At 39.6% G+C, this 18,952-nt stretch overlaps 1 protein-coding gene and 1 long non-coding RNA gene across 3 annotated transcripts; one reads left to right on the top strand and one right to left on the bottom strand.

Moving 5' to 3' along the window:
* The first annotated feature begins 3,659 nt into the window (after window positions 1–3,659).
* On the top strand, window positions 3,660–17,317 carry LOC118210868 (docking protein 5-like). The gene is made up of 8 exons (XM_035387336.1): window positions 3,660–4,258; window positions 10,228–10,335; window positions 11,586–11,700; window positions 11,795–12,001; window positions 12,779–12,968; window positions 14,796–14,922; window positions 15,642–15,765; window positions 16,518–17,317. Exons 1-8 carry the CDS (start codon window positions 4,193–4,195, stop codon window positions 16,577–16,579), a joined length of 999 nt encoding a protein of 332 aa, XP_035243227.1. The 5' UTR covers window positions 3,660–4,192; the 3' UTR covers window positions 16,580–17,317.
* LOC118210869 lies at window positions 15,799–18,581 on the bottom strand. Of its 2 annotated transcripts, XR_004761924.1 has the most exons (4): window positions 18,512–18,581; window positions 18,117–18,227; window positions 16,326–16,383; window positions 15,800–15,881 (listed from the first exon to the last, which is right to left on the bottom strand). It is a non-coding gene; the product is annotated as an uncharacterized LOC118210869 (long non-coding RNA). The 2 variants fall into 2 exon arrangements; XR_004761923.1 differs by lacking the exon at window positions 16,326–16,383 and having other exon boundaries at window positions 15,799–15,881.
* Window positions 18,582–18,952: the final 371 nt, after the last annotated feature.

Genomic DNA, 18,952 nt, shown 5'->3' with positions numbered 1-18,952 from the left:
CATCAAGCCAGGCCTAATCGCCCAATCAGTGCCCAACCTTACTAATGCTCTTCTGGCAGAATGGGAGCAAATCCCTGCAGCAATGCTCCAACAACTAGTATACAGCCTTCCCATAAGAGTGGAGGTTATAGCAGCAAAGGGGTGGACCAACTCCATATTAATGCCCATCATTTTGGATAAGATGTTGGATGTCAGGTGTCTACATACTTTTGGCCATGTTGTGTAACAACTTGTTAGCAACTTACTTTTTTAAAGCACATAACAGCTTTAAAGTTTATGGGTGAGATATTAAAGGGTGGAATTTATGTTGTAGAGCAAAACATGAAACTTTCAAGCTTATATTAACCACAGACATTATTTTCTGCAGTTATCCCAATGGAAAAAAGTATTGGAAATCTGCCGAGAGAACCCATGGCTCAAAAATGCTCACTCACTTCTGGGTTTTAGGACAACAAACTGGCGCGCTCTTGAAATGTCTCCATGTTCTTAGTCTGTAGGCCAAGTCTGAGGTTCCCCCTCAGAAAAAAAAGAAGTTGTCTGTTGCTAGGCAGGCATACCACCTCTGACTGCCCAGGGCTCTGCCTGGTAAATGCTGAGATTGGCACATTTTCTTTTTCTTGGGATTTTGGTCCGATTCCATGAAAATGGCATGCAAGACAACTTTGCCCACAGTGGACTGTTAAGTAGGCCAGCACCCGTAACACCTAAGAACTGAACCCCTGTCACAGAACACTGCCTGGCCCCTGAAACTAAACTGGCCCATTCTGGCTCACATTAGTGTTTGTAACATACAACTTTAAAAGAAATGATTGTTATACTCCATGATTAATTATTTGAGTGTTGCATCACGTTTGGTGCTATAAACACAACTGCTATGCCAATGTACATTAGGCATTTTCTCTCATGTATTTCTGGTATAAGGCACATCCACATAATCTTCTGTTGAGATCGGCATGTTCATCTTCTTGGGTATGTCTACAAGCAAATTTAGGATTTTATATATTTTTTCGTATTATTTTGTTTGGATATTAAATGTGTTAAGAGAGTAGTAGCTCTGCTTAAACTCTGAGTTACTAAACAAATTCCAAGCCTGTTCAGTCCTCTTAAATTCCTCAATCTCCAAATCATTTCTTGATTTCTGATTGGTCGAGAGGTCAGCGAGACATGAAACGATGACAAAGACTGCAGTCTGCACTGTTTGTGCTTTGGACTATATTCAGAATGTTACATGTGCCATGCATTACCACTGAAATATAAGATTAAGCAGTAAAAATAACTTCAATACGGCTGACATTCATGTCTGTCTGAAAATAGGGCTGAAATGCATGATATCATCTTCACAAGTGTTTCAGCCAGATTAATAATAGCTTTATGGGCATTTGTGGGGGTCCTCAGGCTTGTCCTACACACTGATCAAACACTTGTAACTGAAACTTGTGTACAAGATGAAGGCTTGGATTCAATCAGCATTTGTCCTACTTTGTCAGTAGCAGTCACCAAGTACTGAATGAATTTCTAAGTCAGATTTAAGTATCAATGGATTGAACCCAGGCATTACTATTTCTACGTTTGTGTGTGTGTGTGTGCGGGCATGTTTTACTATCTTTGTGAGAACCAAATGTCCCCACAAGGATAGAAAGATGAGGAAAACTACGCAAGGCCTTTTACTGGTCCCCACAAGTTCAAGAGGCTGTTTTAGGGTTAGGACTTAGGGTTAAGGTTAGGGTTACAATTAGGTTAAGGGTAGGGTTAAGGTTAGGCATGTAGTGGTTGGGGTTAGGGTTAGGGTTAGAGGTTACGGAATGAATCTAAGTCAATGGGAAGTCCTCACAAGTATAGCAATACAAATGTGTGTGTGTGTGTGTATGTGTGTGTGTGAATTTGTTCCTTTGTCTTTAGATTTTTGACTTCAGATAGAATTTTATGAGGGGGTTGATTGACTATATTAAACACAGTCGGAGCTTGATTAAAAAACAAGCATAGGTGCCACTGGCCAGGTTATTTTGGTTGTCCAGTTGTTTGGTGGGATCGATGCCAGTATTTATATCTCAGAGCCACACGACTGCGCGTGGCACTGGCATGTGTGTGAATTGTTGCCCAGGGTGCTGATGTTGGTGGAAGTGGATACCCGATTGCTTTAATTGGTATTAACTATTGAAGGGCTCTTGCTAAATATGATTTTGTGACATGAACACTGTGTTGGGAATTTTGCAGTTGCAGTCATGTGGCTATTTAGAGCAATAACATTGGGCGACTGCCCTTGGTCAGGACTAGAAGTCTGCAGCAAAAGTCACACTCAAAACTTTTCTTTTCTTTTTTTATCTTAAGTCAATATGCAAAAGCGTAAACAAGCTTTCAGATTGATGAAATATCATACATTTTTATTATTTATTTTAAAAAATGTATCCATAATTTTATTCATGTAATTTCCTTACAAAAGACCACTTAGCCATCATTGGCAATGACTCAGGAACAAGATATACATGTAACAAGCATCCTACAAACCTTGATGTTGTTGGACCAGATTAGGATTAAAGTTTTGTAGAATATCTGACAGATCAGGGTTGGAGGTACAGCAGATTTGTCGGCACCCTCTTCCAAGTCATCTGAAAACAGTGGTTCAACGTGTACCCTGGAAGGGCCTACAGAACAGCAAAACCCCCCTGCATGGATCTACCTATTGTAATAATTATTAACTATGGGGAAGTCTGATCTGTATGTCATTATTAACCCTATGGTATTAAAGATATGATGCCATAATTATTCCCAATAAAGAAAGCCTACTATGATGTCATAATTATCCCCCTCAAGGAATTCAGAAGCAATAATTCTGAAGTGGCAGAATCTGACTGATCTCTCAGGGAAGAACCTTTCATGTTCTGAAACAGATTACTTCCAGGTGGCCAGGTTTAGGAAATGTATACAGCTAGACTTGAATTAAACATTCTCAGATGAGAATGGCAGATTTCTATCGAAGCAATGAGAAAATAAGATTTCTAAGGCACAGCCTGTTTTAATTTACCTCACTGCACCTTTTCACTAGTTATTTTGAAAAATAAAAAAGGCACCGAAAGCCTGCGTTTTTATAAAGTCAGCAACTTTCATTATTATTCATGTAATGTTTCCACTTGGCAAATCACACACACGTGGAAATCAATAAGGGTGTCAAACTCAAGTCCTGGAGGGCTACATATTTATTCAGATATCTGTGGTTTTCTTTCTAACAGCAACCAGTTAAGGTCTTGACTCTTGAGATCAAGGGGTGTGGAGTAGCCAATCAATGTCTTAAACGAATCACAGATGATGAAACACATCAAAAACCAAAATCCTGACATCCATGTTCTAAAAGCTACAACATTCATATAAATTAAAATCTGTAACTATCCTTTCTACATTTGTGCATTTAAATTTTATTTTCAATCTTATCTTTTCCTTCCCTGTATTAGGTACCAGGGTTGTTTATTATTGCCAGACTACTTTCTGGCTGGAAGCTAATGAAGAGATTTTAGAGGAAATCTGACAGTACGCGATTTCTGTACACTTCATTAATCTCAGTATCTGTTCACCAATGCTAGCAAGTAAAAAAAAAAAAAAAAAAAAAAAAAAAAAACTGTTAACAGATCCAGCTTGCAGAATCAGGACCAAAGGCTGCGTTCCACGCTTACCTTACCTTGACAGCTCGTGTACTCTTTTGTTAGGGTTTCGAATAAAGCATTATTTTATCTACACAAAAATTGCAGAAGAAAATGACTCCCTTAATAAACCCAAATAAAAATGGCTGAGACGTGCGTTTGCTATTGAGTTGCCAGGGAGCGGAACCTTGGGGAATCTCCTCAAGAGCGAGCTAAGGATTATGTTTCAACTCTGGGAGAATTTTAAATAGATCTCAGTTGACAAGACGCTTTAGAACTGACTCCTGTCCTTTAAAATGCTTGGCAAGTGGGTTCAGTGCTTGGAGCGCGCAGCCGGCCTCCCTGTTTCAGCCTCACGATCGCGACCCCCTCAGCCTGCGTTACTGCATCTCTCTCACGCAGATGTCGCGCACATATAGTGCGTGTTACTTACAGTAGAACAGTTTGAACTTCATACGCGGCCTGAAATTCCAGCTGGGAAGAAAGCTAACAGTGACCACTGAACAGGTACCTGGACAAGACCTGTGGTGGGACCGCTCTCTCTTGTGATAAAAAAGCAGATGGCTTCAATTTTTAATGACATTGTGAAGCAGGGATATGTGAGAATTCGTAGCAGACGTTTTGGGGTGAGTGTTGCAAGTCCCTGTTTTCATGTTACACTGAATTCAGTTTCATTTCTGCATGACTACAACCAACAGACAGTGCGGTTTGTCTTTAACCGTGATGATACAGCTTTTGGTTATATATATATTTTTGTTTTGTTTTGCTGTTTGAAGTAACAATTGAAAGTTTGACCCCTCTCTCTTTACTGTGATATTTTGTGGGCTTCCAGCTTCTAAATGTCTTTGATACTAAGGTGTGTCACATGAAGGTTGTTTGCCAGACAACCTGAAAGAGGATAGAGGATTTTCCATCAATATGGAGTGCATTCTTTCTAATTCCTACTTAGTTAGAAAGTCTTAAATATCACTATCAATCTAAAATGAAATAAAATACTTTTTTTTTGGTTGTTTTAGAAATAAGATGTATTGCTATTTATTGTATTGACAGCTAAAATGAACCATTTTTGTTGACAAAAGAAGGACATTCGTTTTATGGTTGTGACAGGAACATGTTGATCCATGCACATCAGCACATCTTATTATTATCTTCACTGAGTGGATTTAGCTTCACATTACAAAATAGTTTTACAGGCAACTTTCTTAACAGTTTGACAACATACTCTACACATAAAATTCAACTATTATGTAAGTTTCTACATTTGTATTGCACATTTTGTCTAATGAAACAGCACAGTGCTGCTTGCTTTTATGTTCCAGCTTTTTGTTAGAACTCTCACTGCATGTCAGATGAATTTGGTATGCAAGGAGTCATTTAGCCAGTTAAACTAGCTAATTGGACGTGAAAGAGCCAAGTTTGGAATTTGGCCAGGAAACCAAGGTAACCACCTACTGTTTCTGAGGAATGTCATGATATGCTTAATAGGGGACTATTGAAGGGGTACCTCAGGGGAACCCCAAAACACCAAGAAACTTATATTCCCTGGAGTCTCTATGGCTCCTATATGTATGCCTTGTATCTCAAACCCCTGCACTCCACACCACAAAGAGATACGTTGACTGCCCCAGCTCTTGAATGCATGCTAGAATTGCCATTGAAGTTGCTGTGGTGATGTGCTTATATAGTGAAATCTGCTTAAAGTCAAATCATATTTCTTCTAAATCATTATAGTAATTCCTTGGGACAACAGACCTGTAAAAAATGTTTATGATGAATAATGGTGAATAACTAACCTTTTTTTCATAGTGCGTTTCTCAAACTCAAGGGAATTTATATGAAAATGATAGAAATTCCATGTATACAAGCAACAACAGGAACATGTACAAACAACCAGTAAATGCGATAATAAATGAAATCATGAATTTCTGACACCCCCCCCCCCCCCCCCCCCATGAATAAATTTAAGATAACATTTTAATGACAAAAAATGTATTTAAATGCAAAATGCACACCCCAAAATGGATTGTAAATGGATTTTAAACCTTGAAAGAACCTTGAAAGAGGATGGATTAAAAATGATTCATTCATTTGCATTTTTTCATTCAGTTAAGCCCAATTTTCCCAGTCAAAAAACAGATAAACAGTGTCTTGAATATTATAATTCATTTTAGCACATATTGATCGATTTAAAATATCAAAGTATAGCATATCATAAAATCAATAATAAAGTCAGTTACTAACATGCAAGCAAACAATCTACTAAGCAAATGCTGTAAACTGTAATTTAGTAGATAACCATCTAATAATCAAAGAATCTGTAATAGCTGTGTAGCTATAAATATTCATATAGATGGTCCTGCATAGAACTAGGTGAGCCAGGACTACCTAAGTGGGCATTCACAATTAAAGAAATTAATACTGGAAGTCGAGTAAAAGGTTTGTCTTGAACAGACCTGGGTCAAATACATATTTCTTTTGGATTCATATGTTTTTCTACGCTTTACTGATCTTGTCTGGTGTATTGGAGCCAATGAAATACTTTCAAAAAGTGCAAACCCCGCCTTCTGGTCATATTGGCAGGCTCAATTCAACCAGGCAAGATCAATAGCGCACAGAAAAGTATTTGAATCCAAAACAAATATGCATTGGCGTTTAAATGGCCCACTTTATCTTATACAGTATAGTTAAGCACAGGTTAAGCAGTATTGTGATTTTCCTCTCTCAAGGGAACACATCTCTAGCCATTGTCATCAATAGTCCTGTGCACCCCACAGGTAATGCATCACATGAGTAAAATTATTATCACCTGCTCTGCTTTTATTTTGGCAGTACAAGGCCTAGGGTTAGAGTTGGGCCAGATGAACCTCGACATGGGAGGGACTGCCATATTTTAACACCAGTTTTAACCAACCACACTGCTTTGCTATGGACAGCAGTGTCATCTGATTGGTAGAGACTGATGGCATATGCTACTTCCACTGCACTCCCAATCCCTGTGTTTATATGTGAGGGCAAGGCATTTCATAATGGGTAGAGGTACCGTATTTTGTCAGTCTCAAAACACCATAATAAAGAGTAAAAATGTACAGTATATAAAATATAAAGAGGACAAAAGCATCCCAGAGATTCAGAGCCCGACGTTCTCGAGGTACACTAATTTTTGGCATGGAGGTATGTGGGGCATGATAGTGTCTTGTACATAATTTTACATTATGTATGTATTGCACATTATGATACTGCCACAACTCTGATTTCGCTCCTTTAAGTACAAGAGGGTTGCATGTTTTCTGTTCTGTCCAACCAGGGACACTACATGCCTCTCCACCCGGATTCTGCCGCACCCCACATTGCAAACTGCAATATGACACCTACTTGAAAGCACTGAATCACAGTCTTAGACCGCTTGCGTGCAAAACATTCAGGCGTGAGGCTAGTCATAACCAGCATCCAGTTGATATCCAAATGAACAAATATAATTTGTGATAGCTAATAGCTAATAGCTAATAATAATAATGCAATAGCTATTTCTACTGATTTATTTGAAACAGACACGGCAGGAAAGTCAGGAGGACCAGCAGAATGTGTCAAATGGGTTCATATTGCAGGTAGGACACTATTGCTGTGTCCTGAAGCAAAGTGCACACCAGAATTCCCTTAGTAAATAAGTAGCTATGTAACCGGTGTGCTACTCGAAGCCCTGCGCAATATAACGAGTGTAAATATATAAAGAGGACAGAGACATGCACCTCCCTTACATTCTGACGTGAAAGGGAGGTACACGTCAGAATTCCCTCGGTAAATATGCAGCTTTGTAACTGGTTTGTGAGTAATGTTGTGAGTGAGCTCTGTAAGTCACCCTGGATGACTGCATCTGCTGCATGTGACTTGTGGAACATTGGCCTAGATTCAATCAATATTTGTCCTCAACTTCAACTTATGAATGTGTTTATTCACTTATTTATTTTGTGCAAGTTTGCACACAGTTTGCCAGTTGTTGCTGTTGAACTCACCAAATCGTGTTTGTGAAGAAAAAAAGAACACTTGTATTTATTTATAAGTCCAGTTAAGGGCAAATGTTGAATCAATTCGTAAGGTCATTATCCATCGTTTAAGGATAGTAATGCAGAGGGGTTTTTTCACTGTTTATTTGTTTTTCCTTTCAAAAGAATTGTTTTTACATTCAGTTTTTAATATCAATAATAATATTATGATTAATGTGTGCATTATTTCAAGGTTCATTCCAAAACAATGGGTATGAACAGGACCTGTGAGACTTCTCATTTGGTTACATTCAATAGCATTCTTTCTTTTTGCCAAGTTTCTGACCATAAGTTCCATGCATAATAATTGAGAATAGGTGACCTCAGCCGGGGTATGCTGAGGTGAACATTTATATTTCACCATCCTATACTGGCCCCTTCACTGTTCCTTGGTACTACATCAGGATATGGCCTAAATATGTAATCCTGCCTGCTTTTGCAACACAATACATTGTTCTAATCTCAGATATCTTTATCTGAGAGTGTGGTACACATGCGTTTTTACATGACAAGGGTTGAAAATTATTCAGTGCCACTTTTAACCCTTGCATTTTAAACTTGCCCTGTGACTACCCTTGCACTGGGGCTACCCTTATGAACAATACTTATTAATTTCCCTGTTGTTGTTCCCTTTTTGTATTTTAGCAGTATTACTCAGAAGTTAATTTGGTCAGAAAATATTAAGTAATATTTATTTTGTAATATTTAGAAACAACTTTAAAATGCAGAAAACAGAGTTCAATATTTATTTTTTATACCTGTTTTTCCACTCCAATTTAGATTGCCCAATTGTATTTATCAGGGCACATTGCCAATCTCTGCTATTGATTCCGGAGAGTGCAGACTTGCATGTGCTCTCCTTAGCTACCACCTCATATCGCCCTGCACTTCTCAAGTTTCTCTCACAGACATGAGTCAGGGGAAGACCCTTCATGTGCAGATTAACAGGTATACTTGCAGATGCCTGGTTGCCCTGCAGGGGTCACTATATTATACAATGAGACAAGTCAACACAGGACAGAGAAATGGCTGTTGCAGCACTCTCTGTGGGTTAAAATTTTCAATCTGATTGCACTGCTGGCCACATCCAATCAGTGATATCATTATGGGTATTTTGGCTCAGCTATCATTGGAAAAATACCTGGTTTGACATCACTGATTTAGGCATGGCCAGCAGTGCAACCTAATAGAAGATTTTAGCCCGTAGGGAGCGTTGCAACTGCAGTTCTCTGCCCTGTGTTGACTTACGGTTTAAACCCTCCCATTCCCATAGGGTGGCAACCAAATGGCTATGACATCGCCCTGTTGGGCTGCCAGCCAAAGTAGGCGCTGGCACAGTCTGCACTGACACAATTCAGAATCCACACTGCTGGAACGAACCATTCATTAGAATAGGGCTTTAACAAGGTTAGCCACCCAGCAGTCCTGAATTAATTCATTCTCTGTATACAAAAAATTGCATCAGGCCAGGTCAGAGGTGAAATTATGCATTGCCAGTGCAACAACCAATTTATCAATGCTTGGTTTGTCAAAGCAGGTTAAGAGCTATGTATGCTACAAGCCATCAGTCTGAATACAGGCTTGTCGCCTGGAAACTTTGATGCATGCTTTTTGGCTTCACTTTACAGCCAGAGAACCTAAAATTGGAACTGAAATTCAAACAGAGGATCAAAATAAACTCTGAGAAATACATACTCCTTATCACATGTAGGCCTACATCCCCTGCATCACCGATTGAATTTTTAGCACTGAGGGTGGCTTTACAAAAGCGTTCTGTGTCAATTCTTTAGACATATTCCTTTCAAAGCCAATGACAACTGTGTCCTGTTGCCCCTTGAGTATTTTCCCTCCTTTTTCTTTGTTTTAGCAGTGTATAGAGGTGTGTAGGCTACATAAGAAAAAATACATAATGACACATGTATTCATGATAAATCCAGACTTATATTCATAATTTGTATTATGTTATTGTGTATGATTTTTGCTTGCTTTTAATTCTGTAACATACCTACCAACAAAGGGACAACAGATGGAAATAAGCTTTTAGCTAAATTTGGTGCAATATATTTATTGTGCCCTATCCCTGTCAAATAAATACAATACAATATCTTCAGAACAGATGTTTATTAAGGCAGATTGGGGCAAACACCAATCAAGTTCGTGGCCTTTCTCACAAAAAACCACTCTGTTTTACGTTTCTTAGCAACCTACAACAGAGTGGTTTTGTGAGAAAGGCCACTAGCTTGATTGATGTTTGCCCCCAATCTGCCTTAATAAACATTTGTTCTGAAGCTATTGTACACTCCATTGATACATTTATTCCAATACATTTTTTTGTACTTAAGTATAAGGTTAGGCATAAAGCTAAAGCAATGGCGAGCGAAACCACATCCTGTTTACTGCTAGCAATTAGATTAGCATTTCTGTGTCGAAAGCTTGATGGGTTGCTAATGATCTGGCATTCATAAATGGGGGAGGAAGATGCATCAAACCATCACTCGCTGGGCTCTAACACAGAGATGGAAACCACTGTCTGAGTGCTCCCTTCCTCTCCACAGATCTATCAGAGATGCTGGCTGGTGTTCAAGAAGGCCTCCAGCAAAGGCCCCACCCGGTTTGAGAAGTTCTCGGACGAGCAGGCGGCCTACTACCGCCGCTCACACAAGGCAAGCGGCCCTCTGCTGTTAAAACACCTCGACACAAAGCAGGACATCGCAGCTGCTGTATGAGAAAAGGGTCTCTCGCTCTGTAGTTACTGAGAGATGGTTGAGCACCAGAGGGACGAAAGGCATGATTTCTTCTTTGTTTGTTATGGTTTTTCTTTCTAGTTGTTGGGTTCTGATTTGATCACATCCACAAGAGGAAAAGCGGCTAGGTCTCAAGCCAGAAGTAACAGATTGTTGTTTTTGAACGTGTGGCTCTCTCGTAATAACTTCTGTTTCTTAGTTTTCCTCAAATGCACTTGTATGGCTAATTAATTGATGCTGAACAATTGTTTGATGCTTTATTACTGCCACCTGGTGGACCACAAGGATTGTACATTGTGTTTGTGCAGTGATAAAAAAATGGGAAGGTCCAAAAACCATTTGTCTGTGAGGTCCTGAATCCTCTGTGTGAAGAGACGATGAGGCGTTTTGCAGGCATCTCTGTTCAGCACATCTTAGAATATTAATCCATGTCCTTTATTTAAATCAGAGAGAACCACCCTATTGAAGTCGCCTTTGACTTGCTTAGAAACTGTTTCTCTTATTGAATAACCACTCCTGATGCCAAGTCATGGCCATTTGAGGGCTAGGCAGCAGAACAGCAATCATTTAATTTCTACCAATCAGAAAGAAAGCTACATTTTATTTTGTGAAAGGTTATTGGGTAATGGAAAAATGAAGGCTGCTGTCAGCATATCAACTCTAGGGTGATATGTATTTTTTCAAGATTACTCATATTTCTATCTACGAACAACTATGTATGTTTATATCCATATAAAATCAATGGAGTCCATTAATAAGTGGTATAAAGCCAGGCAAGATGTATGTACTGTGGTTTAATTGCACACAAGAAAACCTCAAAGATAAAATGCATTAATATCTCCTGTTATATAATTACTTTCATATAGTTGCAACAACTAGGTGTTTTACAAAGAAAAAAAAATTATTGACACATTAACACAGGCATTTGTCCTTAAATTGCAACTTTTTGTCCTCGCAAAAGCATTTTGAGTTCAAGGAATTCAATGCTCAATTGACTCATAAAACTGTATATGATTAAAAAAATGGAACAATGATATATGTTGGTACATTTTTTATGAGTCAAATGTAAGGACACATGGATTAAATCCAGGCCAGAGTTTAAATCAGTCAGTTATTTTGGGGGAACTGGACTGATAATGTTGGCAATCTTATATCGGTTTTTATTTCAGGTTACAGAGCTGACTGACATCAAAAATGTAACGAGGTTACCAAGTGTTAAAAAGAAGCACGCAGTGAGTGTGGTTTTCAATGACGACTCCTCCAAGGCTATTGCTTTCGAGTCAGGTGAGTGAATTATTTTAATGGCTTAAGGCGCTATCCTAGATGCATGATGGGAAATGCAGTTCTGCTCTGGGCTTATGGCATTCGGCTATCCCAGATTTAACTGAAGTGCCATTCCAAGAACGGAGACCGTCAGACTGCAGCAGCTCGTTGATGACAAGCCTCAGACTCCATCTTGTTACAGAACTGGAGGCCAACGAGTGGTGTAAAGCACTGCAAATGGAATGCCTTGAGTCGAAAAGTCGAGACTTAAACTTCGGGGAGCCAGACCTACTGGCGACGAGAGCACACAGAGAGCAGAGTGGTATGTACGAGCCTGCTGTTCAACAGGTGATGACGGAGGCCTGCTTTTGCAGGAACCTTCAAAAAATTATTGTGACTGAAGAAATTGATTGAAGAAATGTGAAAACAGGAGATATTAGTACTGAGTAGTGAGGAGTTATTCGTTTATTAGTTTATTAGGTCAAAAAGAGATGAAGAGAGTGAGTTCATTTTCCTTTCCATAAAATGTAATGAGGAACATTTGTGCAGTCTTTCCAAAGAAAGATTTTAGCCATCATCTGCAACCATTACTGATTATCCATGACTATAATATTTGAAATATGAAGGAAATGCCAGCAGAACATTTTAAGTTTGTCATTTGCCCTTCACATACTATTAACAGAGGATGCGTGTGTGAACCGCCATGTTCTTGCGCAGAATCATTTGGCTGGTTCACAACTTATTAAACAGAATCATATTTGTAAAACAAAAAAAAAAGCAGAAATGGTGACATGTACCCCTGTGCTTGCATGGATTTTGACATTACAGTCAACAAAACATTAACAAAATAAAAGCTTTGAGCTTTGTGAAAAAATGTAGTTACAGAAGCAGTTTAACTAAATTATAATGCAGGATCTCTGTGGCGTGCAATTTAGTGACAATGTTTATACATTGCAGGATGGCTGACCATTTCTTTTCATATTTTAGAATGCATTAACATCAGAATCAGATTTATATTTAAAAAATGAAATTGTAGCAGTGACATCACATGACAACTATTTTGTATATTTACTTTGTGACATCTACCTCGTTTCTTTAGAGAGATTCCATGTGTTCTTGATGCCATCTCGTAGCTTGGACGTACACGGGGAATGCCTTCTTCAGATTACCATGGAAACCATTTGCCTCCTTGACGCACTCAGCCCTCACTCCAAAATCGCGTCCTGGCCGTTGACAGCTCTGCGTCGTTATGGTCGAGATAAAACCTGGTTCACCTTTGAAGCTGGGAGGTAAGCAATTTATATTTATACCACCAAAAAAGAACCAAAAATGAATTGTCTAAACAATAATGCTACTGCTGTAGATTTTCTATATACAGAATGAAGAGGAATGTTTCCTTTATTATAAAAAGTGAAAAAGTACTGCTCCAGGGCCTGGGTTTTCAACAGCGGGTTCCACAAAGGTACCACAGGCGGGTCTGTGATTGTAATCTGCCTGCTCATTTCCCCCCGGTTGCAATCTTAAACAAACCCCCTTTTGACTGTCAAACAGCCTTTTTGTTTTTAAGTATAACCCTTTTTAACTTGTGATGAGGTTCCCCTGAAGGCCTTTGAGTCTGGATGAGGCTCTCTGGATGAAAACTGGTTGAACAGTAGTAGTATTTATATAATTTGCAATGTAAAAATGATCTGGTGCCCTACAGCTGGGGTAGCTGTAGGGCACAAGATAATTTTTACATTGCAAATTATATAAATACTACTACTGATAATAATCATTGCCATGATGATCATCATAATCATAATAACTTTGTTTTTGCCTCTATCATGGAAACACTGAATAAGTAAATGATCTGTATCTCCTCGAGTGCAGCTTTTATGGAAGCTGTACCAGGCTCCTGTTCCCTTTCTATTCCGGGCGGTATAAATTCAGCCACAAACAAGTTCAGCATTGTTGTCTGCGGGGAGAAAAAGATCAGCGTCGTATTAGTTTCGGTGCTCAAAAAGAGTCAGGGAGAGCGAGCTGATTTTCTTTTCCATTAAATGTAGCAGAGATAATATGCTCGTGGTCTTTCCAAGTCAAAAATACCCGCCATCTGCAGTGATTAGCCGTGATTTAGATACCGCTACAATGTTCGGGCGCGGGGATTCTGCAACAGATGGTTTCGCCGCCGAACATTTCCCCCGTTGTGAAGGTAAATCCTTCAGCTGTCTATGTTGGCTAAAATACCATTGACAGGATAACTTGCGGTACACTGTACATCTCACATAGAGCAGGTGATTATTAGCATGCAGTGGTAATTTATGATGGAAGGATTCCTCTTGGGATAAAGATATCATATGAGCAGCAGAAAGAGCTCTGTAGGATTGTGAGAGGAGTCACATGGAAACAGGCCGATAAATGTAAATGTGACCATGCAATTGCATTTGCAGATCCAGTTCATTACATTACAGGCATTTAGCAGATCCTCTTATCCAGAGTGACTTACACAACATTTACTCGCATCTATTTATACAGCTGGATATGTACTGAAGCAATGCAGATTAAGTACCTTGCTCAAGGGTACAACGACGGTGTCCTATCTGGGAATCAAACCTGTGACCTTAGGTTACAAGACCTACACTACTACGCTGCCGCCGTTCATGGATGAGCCCTGTGGTCTGGTATTGGATCCAGACCTTGTGCCAACTATAGCCAGCAGACCCACAGGTGGTGTACAGCTGAAGCTAACATTGACAAGAGAAGAGCGGGTACCAGTGGGCCGGGCGTCCCATTGTGCAATAGCGACCTGCACTGTTCGACTGGGTGTCTGCAGTCCACCAGTTGAGCTGCATCTTCCTCTGACTCATGTCTGTGCAAGCCCGACATGTGGACTGTGGTGTGAGGAGAAGTGGTGGCTGACGTCATGCTCTTTGGGGGAGGATGGGGGAGGGGGATTTGGAGGGCACATGTTTCTCTGTGCTATCCTTAATTGATAGCATTGGTTGCAGCAACACCATGTCCCTCCGAGGTTGTGCCACATAGAGCAGGGGATGCATTAAAATTTGCATTGTTTCTTTCTCACGATGTACAACCTAGGGGGGGGGGACATATTTAAACCCATGTTGTCTTTCTTCCAGGATGTGTGACACGGGGGAGGGGCTGTTCACCTTTCAGACACGAGAGGGAGAGGCCATCTATGAGAAGGTCCACTCAGCAGCGTTGACCATCGCAGAACATCACGACTGGATGACTGGGACGTCCAAGGTACGGGAAGGACTTAGAGGGTGCCTTCATTCACAGTTTCCTAGAATACTTTAAAAAAAGGATATTTCACCAAACGTTTGTTGGAAATGTTATGGCCAGAATGAAATTATGATGCAGTATAGCTAATATAATAATTGATGGATATCATAATAATCCATTCCACAATCCACTCCACAAATGCATTCTGATTCCATAGTATTATGGCATTACTTGATTTTTGTATGACCATAGAAAATCAAAACAATTTTGTAACTGGAAGTACAGGCTCTTGAATAAGTGAAATCAACATCTACAATTGTTGATGACAAAAGAATTATCATGGATCTCTTCTGAGATTAATTTATCTAAGCAACTGGATAAACAGTGGATAAAACCCAAGGCAATGAGATCTCTTAACTGGACCTCATTAAGATGCAGATAGATGGCATGTGAGTGATTTATTCTTTAGAGGGCAAAGTGATAACTGAAAATGCTGACTGTGTGGTTTCTTGCCTGAGGTCGCTGAGATACAATAGCCCTCTATTTTCTGCACACAGGCCTGGATTTAATCAACCTTTGTTCTTAACGGTTTTTTTCCCCTCTTCTTGCCCGTGAAGGAAAAAGAGAGGCTCACTTGCATTTATTAGTCAAAGTTAAGGATCTTGATTCGAATCCAGACCTCCGCGTTAGAAACGGATTGTCCGTTCCAGCGAAAAACGGCTCATTTTCCCCTCCCACAGAATGAGAAGACGACGGACCGGAGTGCGGCTGATAAGATCGCGAAATCACCGTGCTGTCTGAGCGAGCGCTGGCCGTGCGTCAGCCGACGAGGCGGCGGCGGCGCGCGGGCGGGGCGCTCGGAAGGTAAGTTAGCGCCAGGCCGTCGGTTAGCATCGCCCTCGCCCCTCAAATCCTTCCACTCTTCCTCCCGACTTGAGCAGCTTGTCCAGAACGAGCGATGGCGAGTTGCCATTATTGAGCTGAAAGGAAACGGGAGATGTCAAGTTGCATCTTTGCATTGCGGTGTAGTTTCAGCCTGTCCAGCTCGACATTAGATTGGTGGACCCACACAACTCGATGACATGGCGATTGGGCTTAGGGGCAGCCTCATTTCTGTTAAGACATTGTTATGAAATAGGCCTACTGACGTAATTGGGTATTCTGAATTCTGGATGAAAAACAAGGAATTGACTTGTGTATGCCATATGACTGTATGTTAAAAAATATCTTAGTTAAAGGTCCCAGTGCTGTTACATGGAATCAATCAATGATTTTCTTTAAACATGTACTTGAAATTGAACCTCATGAAAAGTACCAGAACACCAGTTCAGTTACACACCTGTCATGCATATTGACAGGTCTGGTACGTCCAGACAAATATTTTATCACCATTATATTACGAAAAAAAAGGTCATTCCAGGTACCTGTTAATTCTGGTTTATTATGTGGAGTCAATTACAGCTGTCTGAAGTCAGAAAGGTGCTGTGAAGAAATAATTTATTTTCTATTACTTATATGTTCAGTTGGAATATTATCATGTCATCATACAGCACACACCTGCACCGTTATTGTACTGAATGTGTGGTGATACTGTTCTCATCTTTTGCACTTTTTAGAGAACATCATTGAAGAAAACATCATTCCTGTAGAAGTCAAGGAGAGGAGGACTTGCAGATGAGAATGCAAATTCACCTCAAAGAAAAGACAGAAGAGAAACTCATCGAGAAGATGAGATTTGAAAGCACATTTATATTTTTTTAAATCGCATAAAACTGACGGAAGAAATTTTGGGTAACTGAGCTGAAATGTCCAGTGTTTCTTTTTATGATAAACATGAGCCAGATGATGCACCACTGATTTCAGTGACTTTGAATTCTAATGTAACTGATGTTGTTCTTGTTTAGCACACAACTTGCTAGGTATGTATGTAATGTTTGTAATGTTAGAAGTTGCATTGCAAACATACTGCATTATTATTATGTATGATTAATACACACATTTAAACTGAGGATTATAAATCAATAAGACTTAATTTCTATATATATATATATATATATAGCGAGAGAGAGAGAGAGAGAGAGAGAAAAGCAACTTCCTATTTTGTGTATATACTGTAGATTACCATGTAAATATGTAGGACATAATGAGATTTTATGTTTTGAAATTAACACAGGGGAGATTTAATCTTACTAGACAGTAGCCAAGAGTATGGTGCTTTTTCTTTAAAAGAACTGTTGCTCCACCAGAGTGTGCTAGTGGACTGAAATACAGTTGTTGTTGATAGAAAAATTCCATTGCACTATTTGTTAGAGTAAACTGGGCTGACTATATTTTATTAATTTGCTTGAAGTTACATCATTCTACATGGTGATAACATGATCATGGCTGTACCGTACAATAAAACTCCATTCTCATATAGAGTATAAATATTTACATAAACTGAAATGAATGTCTATATGTGTGTTGCATATCAACTGTATGTTTATTCATCCATCCATTTTATATACCGCTTATTCCTGATCCGTGCCATGTGGGGGCTGAAGCCTATCCCAGCATGCATTGAGCAAGAGGCAGGAATACACCCTGTACAGGCCGCCAATCTATCGCAGAGCCCACACATCACTCACACACACATTCAAGCAATTTAGAGCCTCCAATTAGCCTACCTGCATGTCATTGGACTGTGGGAGGAAACCGAAGTACCCAGCGGTAACCAATGTGGACACGGGGAGAACACGCAGAGAACACGCAAACTCCACACAAAAAGCCTCAGTATTCAAACTCCTTTTTGCTGTGAAGCAATGTTGCTATTCATTGCACCTTTGTGCCCCTTCTGTACTGTATGTTTATTTAAATGTATAATTAGGTCATGCTACCAAATATTCTTTTATGTAATTATCACAAAACCATCCAGAACTTTCAAAGAAAAAGGTTTCACAACATTTTGGATTGATGTGGCTGTTCTTGCCTGCCAATACCACATGTCCAAGAATGTATTGGCATGGATGGGTGTAGCCTAATTTAATATTTTATTTCTTGGTCACAGTATGAAGTCCCATGCAGTATTTTCACGCAGTATTTCCTAGGGTAAACCATTGTAATTTTTTTTCAGAGCATTATAAACTGACTGAAATTACATGCATTTCAATTGCTGCTTATTTAGTGAGACTAGAACAGCAGACACTGAAGTTATAACTCAAATTTGAATCACATACCATCAGCAGATAACATGTCACACACTACATGTGAATGTCTCTGTCTAATGCCATCTCCACTCCACTGTAGACAAGCACTCAGCACTCAGCTCCTCATGAACTGAAACACTCCTGTGGATGCATGAAATCACAAGCATTTGTTCAACCTCCCACCAGGTGGTTCAAAAAAATTTTTCCCCTGGTTGGGGGGAGTTGGCATTGCAAACAAATTTAATTTTGCTTTCATTTGGCCAAAAAAATAAATACATAAAAAAATCTATTTCAGAGGCAATTTCTGCAGTTCATTCCAGAATGTGTGCCAACGTATTATCCAATATTCCACAGGTCTCCTATCCCTTTCCAGTATGATTTATACATAGCCAAGGCAAACAAGACAGAAGAGAACAGGACCATACTGAGGCAGAACTGGTGAGCAGACATGGAGAGCAAAGACAACCAAACAGCGTAGACTTCTTCTCTGGTGCTCAATCTTATCTGAAAAGGGCCAGTGTGGGTGCAGGTGTTTTCTGTAGCCCAGCACTACAACACCTGATTCAACTAATTAACTAATCACGGTCTTCAATCAAGACCACGATAAGTAGTTTCAGTTATTTTAGTGCTGGGCTACAACAGAAGCCTGTTCCCACACTGGCCCTTTTTGGATGAGAGCGGACACCCCTGTCTTAGGGGATTTTTGTTTTTACAGTCTATCACACCAGTTGTTCTGGTTTACCAGTTATTGATGTAATGCCAGACATAATCTAGCAATTTACATACAGGGAAATTAATGCAATGTACCTAATAACTGTGAAGGTTGTAGCACTAAATATGATAGTGAACACAACCTGCGTGACTGG

This window comes from Anguilla anguilla, chromosome 13, assembly GCF_013347855.1.
Source record: "Anguilla anguilla isolate fAngAng1 chromosome 13, fAngAng1.pri, whole genome shotgun sequence".
NCBI lineage: Eukaryota > Metazoa > Chordata > Actinopteri > Anguilliformes > Anguillidae > Anguilla > Anguilla anguilla.
The sequence above is the reverse complement of the archived record's forward strand: the minus strand, read 5'-3'. Positions and strand labels throughout refer to the sequence as shown.